Here is a 21,762-nt window from a genome sequence, read left to right on the forward strand (position 1 = left end):
TAACAAGAACAAACAAATAAAATGATACATCAAACAGTCATACAGCATTCATTCAATAAATCAACAATACACATAGATGCAATTGATATTACAAACAATGCATAAATAACCATAAAAACAAGATGTAACACAAACATTATACAATCACCTCTATACTACATTTAATTTAACAGTGAACGTTTATAACTGATAAAAGTAAACAGTTAAATATGAGTGCATCTCTGGTTCTCTAAGAGCCACTTTTTCAAGTGAGTTTTGAAGGTGTCGAAAGTCGGACACTCTCGGATCGAAAGGGGCAAGTTATGAAATGACATAAGACATGAAGTTGTCATTGTTTTACTGAAGTGTTCTATGTATTTATGCTAATATGTATGATGATTAAAATTATTGTACCTATACAGCAGGAAGCACAATCATCACTTTGGCTGTTTCTTTGTATACAAAAAAATGAAAACATTTGGTTTTTCGTATGGTCAATAACGTCATATCTTTTAACATGAGATCGTGTTTGTTGAATCGGTTGGAGGAGGAACATTTGTTGGTCGCACTGATATTTGGCCCAGTTGTGGGAATGTTTGGACACATTTGTTTGAATAATTTTAGTGTAGTATGAACTTTTCCTCTAAACCGTTATGGATGAGAGAGATACTAAAAGCGGTGACTTTATGCCCCTCATAAATTTACAAAGCAGCAGTGTTATGAGAAAATAAGTGTACACGTTGCTCAGCAGTGCCATTGTCTTCCTGGAAGAGTGCTTGTTGATAGAATTAAGTTAAAAAAATATGTGTCCCTTAATCCCTCCCTAGGAAAAATTTCACACATATCTGCTGCTTAAATTTTTTTTATTTCCCTTAAACCCTTCAACAGTTTTAGGTGTACTTAAACATTTCAAAAGTGGTTTTCATCTTGTTTCCACTGTAATGTTTTTGTTGCCTGGAGTTGCCTAAGATCAGAAAAAAAAAAACAGTGCTGTGGTTTGGAGAGCTGTCTCTGTTGGCCACAGTGAGATGTAATGGTATGCAGTGCAATCCCAGGATGCACTTGGCTGGTGTCCTCTTGTGTCCATTCTGCTGTTACGGCCTAATGTAATCCCTATGCACTATGGGGCCTCAAAATGGGTTTAATCTCTGGCCAGCGCCACTGTGCACTGCCACCCCCCCACCAGAGCTGCAGTGGTCAGATCTGTGTGAGAAAACAGTAGATGGTACATACCATTCAACAAACATAACATATATACACACACAAACAGATACATGATTTCGGATTGATAGAACTTCCTTTTGTTTTGTTTTGTTTTTTCCTCACAGAGTTGGTGAATAATATCTTTGCACATGGAGATAAAAATAGGGCTGTTCTTTTAAATGGTCAGCTAATCTTAATTAGGGCAGGAACAAACGATTATTTTTTTCAGTTGATTAATTTATTGATTGCTTTTTCGATTAATCAAATAATCTGTCAATTTTTGTTCCTCTCCTCGCGCTTAAGCTATTGATAATTGATTAAACCTTTGATTAATTAAACGATTAAACGATAAATAATAAACAATAATCTGCCAATAAATAGCAACCGTAGCTAATCAATTTAAGGAGTTGACAAATTTGCTTGTAAAACAATTGGAATCCGCAATTAAAAATCATGATCATGAAATAATGTGCTGTTTTTAAATAAATAAATCTTTTAATACATATTAACTGTAGTTGTGGTGCTTTTTATTTTTTGGTTGGTGCTCCTAAATTCTTGCTGGTACTTCAAAAAAATTCACATGAGGATGACCGGTTCTACCAAGTAAAAAAGTACATTTCAAACCCTGTTCAATGTTTAGAATATAACTAATTATTAAATGCAGTTTAAATCAGAAATATTAGTTTTAGTTTTAAATAAATACAATAATTTTGCTTGTAAATATGTCCTCGTATCCCTTAATTAAGAGAAATCATTTAATACAATTTCATTGTGCCCCATAAACTTTTTAATTTTAGGAGTATATGTGGTCCTTGGGTATTATAAAAATGTCTTTGAAAAATAATTATTGCCCATTTGATCTGGATGATATATTTACCTTCCGCCAGTATATTGGTATATACCATGCAGTGTTATATTATTTTAGTCATAGTTTGACCTATTTTTCTTTTTGCCTTGCCCAGGTCAATGGTTGCCTCCAAAAGGCCGCTCAAGGTCTCAGATGAACGTCTCCAAATGTACCTGCAGCGACAGAATCAGCACCTGGCTGCAGCCATTACAGGCAACGACCATGAGCCCGATGTCGACCCATACGCTTTTGTCGACGGAGACGTTAAGTTCACCTTCTCGGATAAGAAAGACAAAGCAGGGGGAGATAGAGAACCGGGGAAGAAACACAAGGTGAGCGATACTTTTTGCTAGAGAAATAATCCTAAAATACACTAGTTTTAAGGCTACACTAGCATTCACTTAAGGGTTGGTTAGTTTCATTCGAATGTTTTATCTTATTCTGCATTTTTTGCCAAACATTTGTACGGTATTGTCAAAGTAAAGGTGCTTTTCTCTTTTTACAAGCTAGTTTCAGTTTCACTTGGAAATATGCAATGTTACGGAAGTAAAATGGGCTGTGAATCCTGTTTCACATGGACTCTTTTTCCCTGTGAAAGGGAATTTTAGATGCCGCAGATTCTCCATTGGCAGTGTAGCGTGTAATGTGTTGGCATCATGTCTGCTATCTTCAGCTCATGGGAGATTCCCATCTGAGATCTGCATCTGACACCCTCAAACGTGGAGGAGAGAGCATGAATAGAGGGGGCGAAGACAGGCTCTCCCATTCCTGTTGGAATTTCACACATACTTTTAGCTGCGGAGGCTGAACAAAAAATCCGCTTTGTCCTTCTGTATTCTGTTACTTAGAGCTTTTGTGGGACCTACTATAAGTATCACACGTCATTTGTTTGTCTTGGTACCTTATAGCCTCTTTTTGCAGTCACAGGAGAGGTTTAAGTAATTTGGGCCATATGGTACAACAACCTCATTGCTTATAGTGCACATGTGTATCTATGTTATGTATAAACATACACTCAGCGGCATTCATTTGTTTTAAAATACAGTCTACATAGAAAATTGGCTTCTTAACTCCTGTACTCCACCCAAGGGTTCTGCTATCGATAATGGGGCGGAGTGATTTGCATGTACGGACGTTTATTACGGAGTTGGTCATTAGGATGTGAAGTGTGTGTATGGAGGAACAGATTACACTCTTTATGCAGAGAGACGGCCTGTAGCGTAATGAAATTATGCATGGCGAAATGAATCTCCGCATGGCATGCGGCTTGCATTGTAATGGTGGCTCTGGGGGGTGCAGGTTGCATTGGGGGTGGGTTTCTAAGGTGCTGAGGGGAAAGCTGCTGTCCCATTAGCCTGCTCTGTTATCTTTTATTTCAATGTTATTTACTATGCTGTGCGTGGAAGATTTGGGTAATTTGGTGGCAAAGTATAAATATACTTCCACTAGGGCTGCAACATTCGTTGCATCACGCGACTATCAATAAATCTCTGAGAAGTTTGAGTATTAAAGCTATGAGGTGCCGGACTCATATTTATTTATTATTACTTTAACAGCTCAGGAGCAAACAGTTTGTGCATTTTTTTGAAAGATTTTTTGCACTGTGAACTTGCACTGTCAGCTCTGTTTTTGAATAAATGGTTGTAAATGAATCTGATTCATCGATTAATCAAAAAAAATAATCGACAGATTAATCGATTTTTAAAATAATTGTTAGTTGCAACTTGCAGCCCTAATTTCCACCCTTCTTCCTTCCCTCTCTTTGATTGTCTCCCGTTTCTCTCCTTAGCTGTCACTATTTTCTCTTCTTTTACAATCACATTTTCTGATTGGTCACTTTCTTCTCTGTGATTAATTAACCTGATCATGAACGGAAGTTTATGCTTCCATTTATCGTTAATCATTGAGTGCTCGATTCTTAAATATTGACGACATCACTGAAAAAAGGGTAACTTGATATAAAAGATTGTATTTATCTACATTTTAACTGGTTCAATATTACTTAATGTCACCTTAGATTATATTTAACATACATTACTTTATACTAACAAAGCTATTTTTATGGGTTAAATAGAGTAGAAATAGCTCTTTAAGGTAACAATTGCAGCTTTCCTCTTTTTAAAGTGTAAATGTTTTGGTTTTTCTTAACTTACTTGCCATTGATATGTGCCAGAAAGTACACTTTGGACCTTGCGTATATAATCTAACACAACCTTTGCGTATCTGTGGCTTATATATTACATTTTTAAACATTTCATTTTTTATTTTGCTCTCTTGCAGGGAGAAGATGGCAGTGCTGGTCTATCAGATGGTAAGGATTGTCCTTTTACACTTTTACACCAGTGACTCTCTCATGAACCCTCTCAAACCCTGAGTCCATTTATTTTATTTGAAATAGTTTCCCTGTTGACAGCCTGGGCCGGTTTAGTGTATTGTTGCCCATAAAGGTTAAATGTGTTCGCTTGGTGAGGGAAAGGGCTTGTCCTGATGTGGTCTCAAGTCCAGGCTGTGGTTACGCTAGATAAAGCTGGAGAACAGGACCGTGTTAAGCTCTTTCTCTTTCTCTCTTGTTCAGATGCTCAGCGGGCTGCGGCCAATAACCGGGCCACTTCCACCAGCCTCATACATGATTCAGACCTGGCAGTCTCCATCAAAGACCTGGACAACCTCTTCAACTCAGATGAGGATGAACAAACAGTCAGTATCAAGCCGTATTTCTGTTTTCACTCTCTATATGTCTCTCCTGAATGGTTTTGCGTCACTGAATTTTTCTCACAATCTGACGCGAGGACTCAGAGTTCATCGCCATACATTATTAAAAGTAGAAAGATACCTTGTGTACTCAAAATAATTACTGTTCAAATTGCTTTGCTATTGGAAAAATAAGGTTATGTTGTAATGGAAATGTATTTTCTTTAGAGAAATTGCTGTAATTTGAATGAAATCATAGTTTTGATTTTTGGCTAATTTGTGTATTTCTCCACAGCCTGGAGCACGGAGAGCTGTAAATGGAGCAGATGAGAAGTTTGGCAGCAAGGAGTCGAAACCAGCCACACTGGACCCTGTCTCCTGTATAAGTGAGCGCAGACTCTGTCTATAAATATACAAGTTTTACTTCATCATTGAACTCTGTATACTGCTCCCTGCTGGCCACTGTGACAACTTTTATGTTGCATGCAGACAAGCGGGGATGCATATATTTCTTTGAGAGGGAGCAGCGTAGCCATTTTATATTGCAATTGAAAAGGTTTTTTTGTGTAGATTTTGACAATTATTTTTGTTTTCCACAAGAATAAGTAGCAAATAGGCTCATGAGATGCACTGCCTCATGTATCTTCCTTCTATCCTTTCACTTACATGTCATCTTTCTCTCTGCCCATCCCTCCCTCAGGCACGGCTGATCTACACCAGATGTTCCCTACGCCTCCGTCACTAGAGCAGCACATCATGGGTTACTCCCCCATGAACATGGGCAGTAAAGATGGCTGTATGGAGCCTGGCTCTGGCCTCAACACTCTGGACGGCTCCACTGTTCTGGGTGGCCAGTTTAAAATCGAGGTGGAAGAGAGTTTTTGCAGCCCCAAACCTTCTGAAATCAAGGTGAGATGCTGTGTGCAGTACAACAAGTTTCCAGCATCAAGTCGTTTTTCTGTCCTGACAGAAAGCGAAAGATTGTGCAGAATGACACAGCCAATCAGAATGCACTTCATGCTTAATATTAGGATTTTTGTTTTTGCAGGGACGCAGTTTTGTTCTTGTTTGTTTACAATTAACAGACAAGATTGTTAAATTAGAATTACATTAAATTGGAATGAATTTGTGTCTATGACCCATTACAAGTAGGGCTGTAATGATACACCAAACCCACGATTCAGTTCGTATCATGATTTTTGACCCATGATTCAGTTCGTATCACGATTCTATAATGGGGGTGGAAAAAAAAAGAGATTTTTATTAAATTACTTTTGGAAACCCTATATAAACTGAACGCCAAAGAACAATATTAACTATGCAAATAATTATACTAAACTAAGCAGTGTAGGCTGCTGCTTTGGGGTTGTTTGCTGTGCTCCAACTAAATTGATTTCTGGACGGTGCCGTAGGATATGCATCGGCATGTTGGACGTGTTGCTGGTCATTTGAGGAAGCTTCTTAAAACACTTGCGGCGCATTGTGTGGGTCTTGTCGACTACACGATTTTCATCCTTGTTCTCCACCGGGTAGCAGAAATGTTATCATACTGTAATGTTCAAATGCAAAGACACAAATTAAAGACCTTTTTTCCCTGTGGGATATCATATTTGGATACTAATATCATATTTGGATATTGCCATGGAATAATAAATTAAGTAGCGCTAACTTAAATGTACACATCTATTTTTTTTTTTTTTTTTTTTTTTACTATTTTCTAGGGGTTTCTCAATTTTAGAAGGGTTGACCAGCACACATTATATGCAATGCAAGTTAAATTTTCAAACTTTAGAAGTCAAAAGTAGAATAATGGAGGCAGGGATGTGTTTGTGTGTGTCTTGCATTGTCTCAAAACATTATGACAAAAAAAAATTCCTGTTATCACTGTAAAGCTGCTTTGAAAAATCTGTATTGTATAAAGCGCTATATAATTAAAGGTGACTTGACGTCTTATTAATCGGTCAAAATTCTTACTGTCAGTTAACCAGTTAATTATGAGCATCCTGAGTGCATTTACTCATTTGAGTACTACTTGTGAGAGTCATTTCTATTGTATTGCTAAAGAATATGGACTTATACAACAGCAAATTTAACATTTTTGTTTCTTTCTCTCTCTCTTCAGGACTTCTCCTTTGTGTACAAGCCTGAGTTTTGTCAACCGTTTGTAGGCTGCTCCATGTTTGCCCCCCTGAAGTCTTTGCCTAGTCAGTGCCTGCCCCCTATCAAACTGCCTGATGAGTGTGTTTACAGGCCCAGTTGGACTGTGGGAAAACTGGAGCTACTCAACTCTGTACCTGCTATGTCCCATTTCAGCAAGGATGGGTGAGTTTCACATCTGGGGTGATGCACAAATTCATTGAACCCACTGAATAAACAACACAACAGAGCCAACAACCTCAGCCATTTTATATATATCTTTACACAGACTTGTGTAAGCACTAAGAAGGTCTCTCAAAGAAATGTCTGGTTCATATTTCGTCCGTGTGAAGGAATGAGCTGTGCCGTTTCATGGAACTACGTACTCAAGAATTTGTGACACTCGTGGTGTTTTCAGCACCTGCCGTCTCATAATATGAAGACGTGAACACATGAACATATCCAGAGCTGCACTAAGGGAACGTTTTATGTGCATTTCATAATTTTATTTGTGAAAAAAAACTATTTTCAAATACACTGAAACTCAAAGGCCATCGCTTTAAACCGTCAAAATAATTTTCCGGTTGAGCCTATTTGGTTAAGTTATGACTCTGCTATAGTACAATAGAATTTACTTCTCATAATAACAATAACAACCACAACAACAATAATAACTAAAAACCATCAACATAATTTAAAGGGATAGAAACCCAAATAGGAACAATTTGTCATTATTTACTCGCCCTCATGTGGCTCAACACAAAAGAACATAAAAGAGGATATTTGAAAGAATTTTGGTTATGGGATCAAGTCAGTGGGTTAATTTATTATTTGATTACATTAAAACATTAATTAAATTGATATTTTTATGCAATTTGCTTTGCCAATTTGGATTTTGGATTTTTTTTTTTGTAAGCGTGACCTGCTGAGTCCAATTTTCTTTCAAACTATAATTGACAGCATATAAAAAGAAAAATCTGCTTTTCTTCAATATACTTTTTTTATTATAAAAAGGTAAACAATAGCACTAATAAATGCAGTAGAATTAAGAGAGATATGATAAGTTTTTTTTAGGTGGAGATAACAGTATACAGGTAAGAAATATTACAGAAATTAAAGTAATCAAATTCAAAATAACATGGGATAGTCTTCATTGCAAAAATTAAACATGGATGAATGCTTACAACTCATTACAACAGTTATTCAGTCATGATCAGTGAGTGGTTTTCTCTTTGTCTTTTGTTATTTGATTAACATTGAGAACACAGACAGCAGCAGGTATATTTAAACTACTGTCACTTTAAGAGTTTATGCATGGATTCAATATAATGTTACACAACTTGTTATCTTTCTCTATTAATTAGGTTCCAAAAATTGCTGTTAAACATAATTGTGTGTGTATTTGCCAGTTTATAAGCACAGTAAGCCACTCATTTTGGTATCTGTGACTCACAAAGTGCTCAGGCGACTGAGCGTCACTTATATAGATCAATGGTCCGTTTGCTTTGGGTGTGAGCGCGAAACTGTGGGGATTAGTAAAATTGTGCACAATGCAGACAAGTGATGAGACGAGTGAGTGTGAGGAGGCGCCGTCAGAGAGAATAAAGTGATAACGCACTTGACGTTATTCCTTGTGCAGCTGGCAACAAAAGGGACCTGGAATCGGTAAGACGTGAGACTAAACGTGGCTGTTTGCCGGTCTAGGCCAATCATGCGGAAAATCTTGATTATTGATTGACTTTTGATTATTGAAATTAGCAGAAACAAAATATGGTTTGTTATAATAAAGCATTTACTGATGATGCTGATAATAATAAAAGTTGTTTAATACCGTATATACCATGAAACCATGATATTTTCTGAGACTGTTATCATACCGTGAAAATCTTTACTCAAAATCTTTACTCATCTTTACAATGGTATTTTCCGTGAAAATACCATTACTCATGTTCTGTACAATCAGTGCACACCTTTTGTCCTTAGTAATGGCGAATAGAGAATAACAGCGTAGAACAGGTGTTAACACACTAGTAATTAGGCTGTCAAATCCATATGCTGCCACTTTCGTTTTATTTTCCTACATTTAAAGCTGCTTATGACTCACTGTCCTCACTCGAACAACTGTCATCTGGATTTCTTTTTCATCTGACGTTATGAACCCATTTTCAACTCAACTTCACTTTCATTCTTTTAGGCTGAAGTTAGGCTTGAGTTATGTTGCTTAAATGCATTGTGTTTTTATACTGCAGCAATATCGAAGCAAATGAAAAAATAATCCAATAAAGTTATTTTCATATATTAATCTCAGAGCAAAGAGAACACTGTGTTCCTGAACATCATATTCGATGTCAGTAGAAATTCAGTGAAATCGAGAGGGAGGAGGGGTAGGGTCACGAATGGTCGTTGACAGTGAGAAGTCTGTTTGTAAAGTCTACGTTTGTTTAAGTCATTTCAAAAGCCTTTTAAGAGCTAGTTAGGCTTCTTTTATAACCCACAGCAGCTGGGGGAGAGGGCCACTTCTTCAAATGGGGGACCTTCAAACGCCTGCCTGTTTTTAAAGGCCACCGGGAGCCACAGTCTGCATTCTCGCACACACGGTCCATGTGGCACAAGCTGTGCTTTCATTTCTTGCACAGCTGCCTGTTGGACCGCCTATCTAAAAATAGTTTCTTCTCCCTCCCCCTGGAGGTCTTCTTAGGATACGAGTACAGTACTGCAGCTCATAATACAATATATGTCCACTGTGTTATATCAAATAATTGATGTATGTTGTTGGTGAGAACAGGATTGACGAGACATTTTAAATGTCGCTCATTTGTTGTAGGGCTTGATTTCAGTGATGCCCAAATTACCCTCTTGTCTTTTTTCTGCTTTCTTCACTCTAGTGAAAACAATGCTATGGAGCAAGACTACATCCAGACGTATACACCCACTCAAACCCACACGCCATTCTTGTCTAACAGTGCCCCGCCCAGCAACAGTGGCACAAACATCCTCCCGTCCCCTGCCACTCCTCGTTTCTCAGCTCCTACCCCTCGTACCCCACGGACACCCCGGACGCCCAGAGGCCCAGCCAGTGTACAAGGTTCCCTCAAATACGAGAACTCGGACCTGTACTCGCCAGCCTCAACACCCTCCACCTGCAGGCCGCTCAACTCTGTGGAACCTGCGACGGTTCCCTCCATCCCAGAAGCCCACAGCCTATACGTCAACCTAATCCTGTCGGAGTCTGTCATGAACCTGTTCAAGGACTGCAACTTCGACAGCTGCTGCATCTGCGTATGCAACATGAACATCAAAGGCGCCGACGTGGGCATCTACATCAGCGACCCCAACATGGAGGCCCAGTATCCCTGTGGGTGCGGCTTCAGTGCGGTTGTCAATCGGCGCTACGGTAATGGCTCCGGCCTCTTCCTGGAAGACGAGCTGGATATCATCGGACGGGGTTCAGATGTGAGCCAGGAGGCGGAGAAGCGCTTTGAGGTGTTACGGAGCATGTCGCTGGAGAAGACAGGGGGTGGAGGCAAGGATCGAGTCCCGGACGAGCTTATCTCTCTCCTGCAGGATCAGTGCACTAATCCCTTTTCCCCCATCCTGGCATTGGACCCCGAGGGATTGTCTTCTCAAGGGACAGGGGGCGCCACTGTACCACCATGTGTGCGCGTAGAGGAGAGGGACTTCCACAACGACTGTTACATGGCTCTAGAACACGGGCGGCAGTTCATGGACAACATGTCCGGTGGGAAGGTTGACGAGACTCTGGTGAAGAGCACGTGTTTACACCATTGGGCCAAACGCAGCGGTAAGAGATTAGAGCAAATTCAACGCTTGTTCACGTCTTCTTAAATAACAACAAAAAAAACGAATTCCTCTTGCTAAGCTGGTACATTAATTATCACAGATATGATCACAAAAAGAGGAAGACAATCACATTCCTGGTCTTATTGTGTCTTACAGTTAATTGTTCCCAGTCCTTACTTTTACAGTTTTAAAGCTACACTGTGTGATTTTTACGCCCATCTAGCGGTGAAAAGGTATATGACCATCCAGTGAATATTAGTTTCTGTTCGTCTCAATTCCGATTTCGTTTTAACTCCTATGGTGGCCAATGTAGTCCAAGATTAACATGGCTTCCAGTTCGACCTCGTCCATGAGTGTTAACTCAAACGTAAACGCAAAAGGTGAAGCTTGAATTAACGGGTATGTCCCTCTTTGGCTAATGTACTTTCAAGATGGAGGGGCAACATGGCGACCGACATTAGAACCCCTTACCCGTATGTATTTTCACTGGCATATTATACACTCACGATAATACTTTATTACTTGAATGAAGTAAATATACATTTATGAGCACATATATTTTTGAAAGAACTAAGTGTTTTTAGCTAAGAATAAACTAAAAGAGTTACACAGTGTAGCTTTAAGAGTGTTGACCAAATATTACCATTAATGTATTGCAATTTCGGCAACCAAAAATGGAATAGTTTTGGTGCGGTTTCGGCAAAAGTAGTTTTGGAACGCAAACTTTTCCACCTCTGTTTTTGGCTAAATGAAAACTACGTACATCACTATATTCTACTCATGTTTATATATGATAATAAATATTGAATATTGAGAGATTCAAGAGTCTATATTAAACTCACTCTCATTCCCTCTCTCTTTCTCTCTCTCCCCCTCTCTCAACAGCGGTGGATGTGAGTGGGCTGTGCTCTCAAGATGTGTTGAGAGTTCTTCTCTCTCTCCAGCCTGTTCTCCAGGATGCCATCCAGAAAAAGAGGACCGTTCGCTCTTGGGGAGTCCAGGGGCCTCTCACATGGCAGCAGTTTCACAAGATGGCTGGAAGAGGGTCTTACGGTGAGCAACAAGAGTACTTTAGACTAAAAAGGCCAACACAATTTTTGGAGGGGAAATGTTCAAAATCATTATTGTTATGGATGATTATGTATTCAAGATTTTTAATAGACTTTGAAACAGATGTCAGGGGGAATCTTGATACTGCTCCCTGTAATAGTTATGCAATTAATATTGCGCATGCGTGTTGCAGACCATTGCTCTGGTGCCAGTACCAATTTTCATTACTGATAAGCGCTCCCATTTTTGATGCATATGAGAAACATTAAACTGCAAACGTGCCAAAAGCAGAACGAAAGAGTTGTTCATTTGAACCGTGCCACAGACCATTTATCAGATCAGCTCAAAGCACACCACAGCTCAAGCTTAGAGCGAATGCATTTACTTGCTGACCGTTTCAATCACACCACCATTAAACAACACTGTAAGATCCAGTGAGAATTGTTTGAATTTGGCACAGAGCTCTCCCATGCAAACCACAAATCAAATACCTTCTGATTTAAACCAGTTTAAAGCCAGATGAAACGGCGTTGAAAACAACATTGAACGGAAAACAGGAGTAACATTGAGTCACAACAACACAGTTAGAAGGCTTTCAATCCTCAAATTGCCAACATTCACCATGATTTACTGTAGTAATAAACCATGGGATTGTTTTCATAACTGAAACCATGGGATTGTGGCAGAAATGTGGTAAATTCATATAAAATGTTATTATATTATTAATGTTAGACATGAAAATAATTTTTAAAAAAGTACAGCGTTTTTAATAAGGTATAGCAGTTTTTTGTGCATTTGTATTGTACTAAATGTCTTTAGGCTGTTGTTTTTCATAACAAATACCATAGAAACATCACAGAAGTCATTGTTACCATCCATTAGTTTTGATTGTTGGAGAAAACTAGTTATTTTGAAACCTTTTTGCTTTCAACTTTAACAGGTTTAAATTCGTCTTTGTGTCAATGTCACAGGATGTGACGTTTTCTTGTACAGTAGTACAGCGATGACTCATCAGTGTCTCATAATTATTCATGAGACTGTGTGCCCTTATCCGATGAGAAGACGTCTCGCTTAATTATTCACGAAAGCCGCACGCGTTGATTTCCTAGGACAGGCTCTTCAAACAGAGAGAGACGCATTAATGAATCAAAAATGGATGCTTTGTAAGAGATTCTGCATCGCATAAGTTCTCTTCATTAGGTCCTTAGTCTTCTACACTTTGAGTGTAACCGCTCTTTACGCCCCTTTAACTGATCAAACGGCTTAAAACCACATGGTCTCAAAAGTTATCAAAGATGCAACAGCATGCTTTTATTTGTGCACTATATTATAGCGGTCACAGCATATGTATGTATTTGTGTAATTTACAATCAGCTTAATAAACCATGTGAATATTGTGTTGCGTGTAATGGTAATTTGCAGCTTGCATTTGTGGGAAGGTTTGTTGCTTTTAATATGCAAAATCAAACAGTTTGAATCAGAAGATGTTACTTTGTTGTCAGCCTCCCCGCTTCCCCCTCCACTCCGCGGCTTACGACGCCCACTTTTGTAGCATTTTTCAAAACTGTGGTGAGAACTGACTGCTGCTGAAACAAATATGACCCTTTAATTTTTGAAACGCTCACCTGTTTGATGTGTTTGTAATGTTCTGATGATAAAACCACGGTGTAGCAAAAATCTACCTTTAAACTTGAAAGAAATAAAGATTTGACATTTATCGTGATAATTATCGATATCAGCTGATATGAAATTTTTCAGCCATATTGCCCAGCCCTCATGTCACTCTGAGTCTCACTTTATTTCCTAATTTGCTCCTCACCAGGCACGGATGAATCTCCGGAGCCTCTGCCTATTCCTACCTTCCTGGTTGGGTATGAGTATGACTTTGTGGTGCTCTCTCCCTTTGGCCTGCCATACTGGGAGAAGCTACTGCTTGATCCCTTTGGCTCACAAAGAGACTTAGGATATCTGGTCCTTTGCCCGGACAGCGATGCTCTCCTCACCGGAGCAAAGAGCTTCTTCAGAGAGTTGACAGCAGTCTACGAGGTGAGAATCTTTCTTTTAATGTTCCACTGACATTTTTGTCTGCCACTGTCCACCTTATTTTTCAACTAAGAAGTAAGCTATTTCATGTGAATGTGAAACTTCCCAATTCATTAGCTGTTATAAGTAAATAACAAAGTGCAGTTAACTGTGAAAGTATTTGCGCAACAAATCAGTGTGTTTATGATTACTATAATAAACTAAAATAATTTGATAATAAATAGCACATTTCAACATCAATCAGCATAACAGGATGTTGCTGTACTGCCAAAATAACTGGAACTAACACTGGAAGCCTTGCATGTTCAAGTTAAAAATGTTCATGCCCTCTCTTATGTTAAAAATATATGTGGAGAAATACAATCTAACTATGCAATAACATGCTACACTTTTTTAAGTGATGTACCAAAATGGATAGTTCGTGTTTGTTTCTGTGTCCACTGCACTCTTTCAGCATTTCCTGATTTCCCTGTAGGAAGGGAAGGCTTCCTCTGTACTGCTTTCTTATTGGTCTCTTTCTGTTTCTGCCCAACAGTCTTGTAAGCTCGGTCAGCATCGACCAATCTCCAAAGTGTATGCTGATGGCATTGTTAGGGTAGGTGGAGCTGCTGCCAAGAAGCACTCAGAACAGCCAGTCAACGATTGGTTCCTGAAAGCGGCTGGTGGCAGCAGTGATGCATTTGCCAAGCTCAAGCTGTTTGCCCAAGTCTGCAGACATGACCTCGGTAAGACCATCTCTCTCACTCTGTTATTCTTGTTGTCATGAAAATAAATCAAACAGTATTTCTCACTAATCTTTGTTTTGTCCCTTCTGTTTCTTCAGCTCCATACCTCGCTACACAGCTATTGGACAGCTCCCTCCTCATTCAGCCAAACCTTATCCCTTCTTCCTCCCAATCATCTTCCTCGCAATCCTCATCCAACTTACAAACCTCAATGGCCTCCGGAGGCTCCACCCTCAATAACAACAACAACGCTGCCAGCAACAGTGGCTCAGGCCTGTCAGGCAACACCAACAACACCACCACCTCCTCCTCAGGCCCTCAGGGCAGCAGCATCCAGTCTGCCAAGCCCAGCTCGTTCCCTCCCTATGGAAGCATGGGAGTCCAAGGTAACAGCTCCCAGTCTGGGGCTCTGGGCCAGCAGGCTGTCACCCAGAACTCGAGCCTCTCTGGAGACAATTCAGCCGTCAACAGCCAGACTCAGGGGCCATCTGAACCACCAGAGAGGTACGCAATGTATTTGTTGCTTTTTCCTGTCTTAATAGTGGCATCAGGTATACATTTAGCCTGAAATTGGGATGCAACTCGTAAAAGTGTTTGAATATTCAGGTTTTGTTTTAAAAGCACATTAGAGACCCTTTCTTTTCTCTCTTTTTCTTCAGCACTATGGAGAGAGAAAAGGTCGGAGTTCCCACAGACGGCGAGTCCCACGCCATCACGTACCCACCTGCCATCATGATTTATGTTGTGGACCCCTTCTCATATGAGGAGGCGGAGCCAGGGTCGTCACAATCAAGCATGTGGACGATGGGACTCCTCCGCTGCTACCTGGAGATGCTGCAGGTCCTACCAGCTCATATACGCAACTCTGTGTTTGTACAGGTAGGTACAGCCGCTTTACCTGATTCTCAGTGGACACATCTTTAAAAGCCGATTTAACATTTCACAATGATCTTTGCATACAAGCGAATGGAAGTCAGCGGAACAAAAAGTCTAGCACAGTGGTTTTAGACTATACATTTTTTTAAAGTAAGAGAAAACAACCATTAAATTCAGCTAATAATCTATACATTTTTATTTTGATACAATGCCTCAACAACTGGAACCAGGGTTCCGATGGTTTTGAAACACTTGGGTATATGTGGAAGCCTAATTTTAAGAATGTGATTTCTAGATCTGGAAAAAGTCATATTAAATCTTAAAACTCCATGGGCATTTTAAAATGAATATACATGTTTGTCTCTAAAATATTTTATCAGGTTGTTAAATTGAATAAAAAAAATCAACTTTCGTCTTTATCTAGTTAATTTAAGAACAACTGGAAACTTCAAATGTAAACTGGAACGAATGTAAATTCAAATGTACTGGAACAAATTCAAACAACTGGAACAAATGTAAATTCATGGCTTAAAAAGAGTGGGAACAACATTCTCTTAACTTGATTGTTGGGCCTTCGGAAGGCCTTGTAGTCAAAAAAAGTTGAGAACCACTGGTCTAGTGTGACTTTATTGCTACCATATCTTTCCTTTTTGACACCAGAAGAATTTAGTAAGTAAGTAAGTAAGTAAGTAAGTACATTTATTTGTCCTCGTGAGGAAATTTGTTTGCATAGCAATCAAGTAGGCATTTCAACATACATACGACATACATCATACACACACACAAAAATAAATAAATAAAAGAAAAAATACAAAGACACATACTACTACACTTAGCCCATAATTCCACATACCCTACACTTATTAACTACCTATTTGATTTAAGCAATACCAGACCAGCTGAGTATCCTATACCTATGTAACTTAGCTATTTAAAAGCTTAATTGCTTGAGGCACAAATGAAGACTTTGATCTATTTTTAGTGAATAGAGGGAGGCAGTACCGTCGCCTAGAAGGCAGTAGTTCGAATGAAGAGGCAAGAGGGTGCCTCTTGTCTCCCACAATGGTTTTTGCCTTGTTCATTACTCTTTCCCTGTAAATGCATTCCACACTTGGTAACGTGATCCCTAATAGTTTACTGGCCAGTGTTACTGTTTTCCTTACAGACTTCTTCTGTGCCTCAGTAGCATTTCCAAACCAGCAGATGATGCAGAAGGCCAACACACTTTCAATAAAAGAAGAATAAAACATCTGAAGCATTTTGTTGTGAACATTAAAAGATGACAATTTCTTTAAAAAGTACATTCTTTGTTGAGTCTTAGTACTGATGAGGTCAGACCACAGATCCCATTTAAGCTTATGGTCAATCACTATGCCAAGATATTTATAATTTGTAACCGATTGTATAGCCTCCCCGTTAATAAAAGTTAAATTTGATGATTGTGTCATTCTAAAATCAATGGACATTTCTTTTGTTTTTGTGGTGTTTAGAAGGAGGCTTGACTTTTCACACCAATTTAAGAAATAGTCAAGAACTGGCCCATGATCCTCCTCATCATCATACAGTAGACTCAACAAAGCAGTATCGTCTGCATACTTAATAAGGTGCCTGTTTGGTAAAGTGCTGGTACAAGAATTCGTATATAAAATAAACAATAAAGGAGATAAAACACATCCCTGAGGAGAGCCTGTGCAAGTAGACACATTTTTTTATGTCTTTTTTATGTAAAGACAATTTTGAAATGAATCACTGTTTTACAACTGTGCACTTTGTGTTCTTAGATTGTCCCCTGTCAGTACCTGCTTCAACCTGTGAGGAGTGAGGAGAGGCACCTCTACGCCCAACACCTCAAGTCTCTAGCCTTTTCTGTCTTCACTCAGTGCAGAAGACCCCTCCCAACCTCCACCAATGTGAAGTCACTGACGGGTTTTGGCCCCGGCCTTGCCCTCGACACCTCCCTCAGGAACCCAGATGTGAGTAAAGGTCCAGCTGTTTGATCGGTTGATAAATTCAGAAGCATTTGCCTTTCCTTTGTATGGAACAGAGTAGCTCAAATATCTTAAAAATATAAAGTGTACCTGTTTTTAGTTACATTGCTAAACCTCTGACAATACCTTAGACTGACTGAGCTGTTGCTCTGCTGTGTTAAAGTGCCAGTCCCTTGTGTCAAAATGAACACACTGATTTGAGGCTCCCAGAGCCTTTGGTTCTAACCTCCTCCATAGAGCTCCTGCACCGCCAGCCCATTCAGGCTCTTTAGTGGCTCTCAGTGCTGTATGAGTACCCGGTGACGTTTGGAGACTGTTACACTGACCTCCCTGTCCTGGAACAAAACCAAAGGGGACTCGAACAACCCAACAGTTCTCTTTCCATTATCTGCTTGGGCAGCTCCATGAGACCTCCCTAATGGGATCCGGCTTGCATGTTTTGGCAGTGGAATCCGAAAGCTCCACTTGCTTCCCTTTCTTCACCAAGCTATTTGTAGAATCCAATTTTCTCGCTCCACTCGCTAACACTGTTTCTCCCACCCTACTTCCTTTCCTACTCACAAAGGAGATGTGACTACTTGGTGGGGTTTATTGATTTTATAAGAGAGGAAAAAGTTATATTGATGTGTGCACGGGTATGACCACCATTAGTCTGAGGTTGATGGTATGACCTTAGACCCTCACTTTTGCTGTATTTTTAGGGAGGGGCAACTTAAGTTCTATTTTATTTTGACATTTGACTTTCTTGACACAGAGACCAGAGTGTCTGCGATTGTACACGCCACCTTTCATCCTGGCCCCAACGAAAGACAAGCAAACGGAGTTGGGCGAGACTTTCGGAGAGGCGTCTCAGAAGTATAACGTCCTTTTTGTGGGCTACTGCCTGTCACATGATCAAAGATGGCTGTTGGCCACCTGCACGGACCTATACGGAGAGCTGCTGGAAACCTGTATCATCAGCATAGACGTACCCAACAGGTGAACTACAACTTGTGCTCAGTAGCATAGTGGGACATAAAGTTGGTGCATTAACTGTCATATAGGTGTCATATCTAAATATTACTATCTTAGTCATGACAAATTGTAACACTTTTACTTTATTCTCCATAATGCACCTCTTAAATATAACAAATTTACACATTTGATTAATTTATAATCAGGTTTAAAAAATTTAAGCATAAATTGAGGATATTTCAAATATTATATAATATGTTCTGTTTTTGTCATCTCAGAGCAAGAAGGAAAAAGGGATCTGCCCGGAAGCTGGGCCTACAGAAGCTTTGGGAGTGGTGTCTGGGTTTGGTTCAGATGACATCATTACCATGGAGAGTGGTGATTGGCCGACTTGGACGAATAGGACATGGAGAGTTGCGAGGTAATGCCAATGTAATGCTTTTAGGCCTTTAGGCTTGATGATATTCACAATACAGTTGGATTTTAGTTGTTATTGCTTTTTAAAAAAAGGTTGCTACATAAATGTTAATATTGAAAAAAATAAATAAATAAAACAGTTTCTCATGGAAATTCCTTTAGGTGGCACATTTCAAGCTAACTGTTCAATCAGCATACTGAACCAAAGAAAGTTTCACAAGATTTGTTAACACTGCAGTGCAAACATGGACATTTTTTCCCATTGGAGTAAATGTATGGTTCTCTTTTCCTCTTTAAGACTGGAGTATTTTACTGAGTCGAAGGAATCTGCAGTCAGTGTCTCGAAGGCTAAAGGAGAACTGTAGGCTGTGTGGGATCTCAGCAGCTGACACTCCCAGCATCCTTAGCGCCTGCTTAGTTGCCATGGAACCCCAGGGCTCATTTGTCATCATGCCAGGTAGAATCACACTTCCTGTATCTCTCCGTATGGTGCGCATGTTGTCGTCCTCATTTTTATGGCTAGTTTATTGCGTTAGCAGTAATTAGTATGCATACTTGGGTAGTTCTCTTTTGCTTCATTTGTGGCACAAAATTGACTTGTGAAAAGTTTTTTTTTTTTTTTTCCTTCAAACTTTCAAAGCAAGTTTCAAGAACACTTAAATGCATATTAAACCGGAATAGAATGAAAAACTTAAACAATGAAAAATTGCACACTTCAGCTTTAAAATATAGGGCCACATTGCTATTGTCACCCGTCTTTTTTCTGTGGATGTGAATGATAGCCTCAATGTGTCATAACGCATGTGTCTGCTGTCCCTATCTGATATACGCTCCTGTCCTGTGTGCGTCTCGATCTCATAAAACACTTTTCTACATTCCTATTGATTCCTGTGCTGGTGTGATGATACTGAAGATCGATGGCTTTATTTGACAAAAGCTTTTTATTCTGTCATACTATCAAGATGTATTGAATCTGATGGATTTTGGCCATCACTCACAAAGCTTTGAGAGCTACTGTTTTTTTTATAGTAGGATACCTATGCAAGGAAAAAACGTTCTTGTCCATATTGAATTAAACTTATTCTAAGGGAATTTCAATTTCAGTCAAACCTGATTCACTGAATGGACATAACCGCTAAGAATAGTAGTTCCATCCATGAATGCTTGTTTCTCTTGAGTTTATTTTCAGTCTGTCATTTTTAATCTTCTCTATCTCTTTTCTTTGTCCAGACTCTGTGTCAACAGGTTCGGTGTTTGGTCGAAGTACAACTCTGAACATGCAGACGTCCCAGCTGAGCACCCCGCAGGACACGTCTTGCACACACATCCTGGTGTTCCCCACCTCTGCATTTGTGCAAGTCAACAGCTCCAACTACCCGCACGAAAACATTGACCTTGCCTTCAACGGTGGCAATGGTGAGGGACAATACTTCTTTTCCTCCACTTTATTTTGCTTGGTTGCCTGTGTTTCTGTCCCACTTGGAAACGTTGCAAAATGAAACCGTTGTACCAGATTTAATGTCATGTTAATACAAATCCTTGAATTCTTGCTTTATCTCTAGATGGCTCGGATCCAATCGGTGGCATCTTTGACCTCCTGGAGCAGGAAGGTAACGACCTGGTCGATCCTGACATCATTAACATCCTCCCTGCTTCACCCACCACGTCACCAGTTCACTCACCTGGATCCCAGTACCCCCATGGAGGAGATGGGAGCAAGGTAACTGAGAGAAGTTAATTTACCAATAATAATGAACAAAAAATGGGAATAATCTCTTGCAAGACCTTGTAATGACTAATGACTAGGGTTGGGTATCGTTTGAATTTGAACGATTCTGATTCCGATTCCTTGTTTCGATTCCGGTTCCCAACGATTCTCGATTTTGATTCTTTTAAGAGGCAGGGTCAAAAAAGTTTAGCTAACCTTGCTAACCAACGGCCTTTCTGAAGGAAATAATCCTTTCTGAAGGAAATACTCCTTCTGTAAAAATACTCCTTTTGTCACAAATTTTGCATTTTGCAGAGATTTCGTTATTTTTGGAAAAGTGAAGCCACACTTTGGATCGTAAGGTACTCATGTTCGACTCGCGTGGTTATGCCAACACTTCCGGTAGACGCTTCTTCGTTGGTGTTGTTCAGCGGTTTCTTCTTCCGCTCGGCGGACTGTGAATATCGAAACTAGGAATTGAAATTTGAACTTTTGAACGATTCCGGGAAAAATGAAAAGTTAGTCCCGGTTCCAATCGATACTCGATTCTCGATACCCAACCCTACTAATGACATGGACTTTGAATAGAAGACATAATGGACAAGATTAGTTGATAGAATAAAAGATTACTATTATCAGCTTTTTAAGGTTCTAAGATTTTTTTAAAAAAAATCATGGTTCGATATGTACCTCGGTTTTAAAGTCACGGTTCGGTATGTTTTCAATATAGCAGAAAGAAATTTCCTATTTGTTAAAAGAAAAAATATTTTTAAATAAGTTTGAGTTTTCCTACATCTTGAAAATTTCAGGTTTATAAATGTGAGTAATCTTTGAAGGATGAACAAATAATGTTTTGGTAATCACATTAAAAATAACATTTAAATATATTAAATGAAGTGCTGGAAAAAGATGTGTGAAGTACTTGAGAAAGCATTTCACTATTCCAGCCAAACTGGGAACAGTTGGTGTTACTATATTAAATCCATGGTGAATTTCGCTGGTCTGTGGACGAATTTTGTCAGCAGGAAAAATGGTCCAATGAATCGTTCGGTTTGTATGCGTACCAAACCGGAAGCCTCGAACCGAAACGGTTCAGTACCAATACATGTACCGTTACACCCCTAATTTTACGTGTTTAACTGAGTAACTGTCATCTTCATGTCTTTTCATCTTTTTCAGGGTCAAAGTACAGATCGTATGGAGTCTCACGAAGAAGCTCCCAATATCCTCCAGCAGCCGTTAGCTCTGGGCTATTTTGTGTCCACAGCTAAAGCAGGTCCACTGCCTGACTGGTTCTGGTCTGCATGTCCTCAGGCACAGAACCAGTGTCCCCTTTTTTTAAAG

General features: G+C 39.5%; 1 protein-coding gene across 1 annotated transcript in view; it reads left to right on the plus strand.

Annotated features, from left to right (window-relative positions):
- The window catches only part of med13a (mediator complex subunit 13a), a 75,911-nt gene that overhangs the window by 52,047 nt on the left and 2,102 nt on the right, over positions 1–21,762 (plus strand). Inside the window, exons 10-28 of the mRNA XM_039676082.2 lie at positions 2,145–2,361; positions 4,310–4,340; positions 4,605–4,726; positions 5,016–5,106; positions 5,421–5,629; positions 6,843–7,042; positions 9,742–10,658; positions 11,543–11,710; positions 13,530–13,753; positions 14,286–14,475; positions 14,574–14,979; positions 15,135–15,354; positions 17,133–17,324; positions 18,094–18,317; positions 18,572–18,714; positions 19,009–19,167; positions 19,941–20,126; positions 20,273–20,430; positions 21,598–21,762. Of these exons, the coding sequence (XP_039532016.2) occupies positions 2,145–2,361; positions 4,310–4,340; positions 4,605–4,726; positions 5,016–5,106; positions 5,421–5,629; positions 6,843–7,042; positions 9,742–10,658; positions 11,543–11,710; positions 13,530–13,753; positions 14,286–14,475; positions 14,574–14,979; positions 15,135–15,354; positions 17,133–17,324; positions 18,094–18,317; positions 18,572–18,714; positions 19,009–19,167; positions 19,941–20,126; positions 20,273–20,430; positions 21,598–21,762 (4,222 nt within the window). The remainder of the gene's footprint in view (positions 1–2,144; positions 2,362–4,309; positions 4,341–4,604; positions 4,727–5,015; positions 5,107–5,420; positions 5,630–6,842; positions 7,043–9,741; positions 10,659–11,542; positions 11,711–13,529; positions 13,754–14,285; positions 14,476–14,573; positions 14,980–15,134; positions 15,355–17,132; positions 17,325–18,093; positions 18,318–18,571; positions 18,715–19,008; positions 19,168–19,940; positions 20,127–20,272; positions 20,431–21,597) is intronic.

This window comes from Pimephales promelas, chromosome 23 (genome assembly GCF_988280905.1).
Source record: "Pimephales promelas chromosome 23, fPimPro1.hap1.1, whole genome shotgun sequence".
Lineage (NCBI taxonomy): Eukaryota > Metazoa > Chordata > Actinopteri > Cypriniformes > Leuciscidae > Pimephales > Pimephales promelas.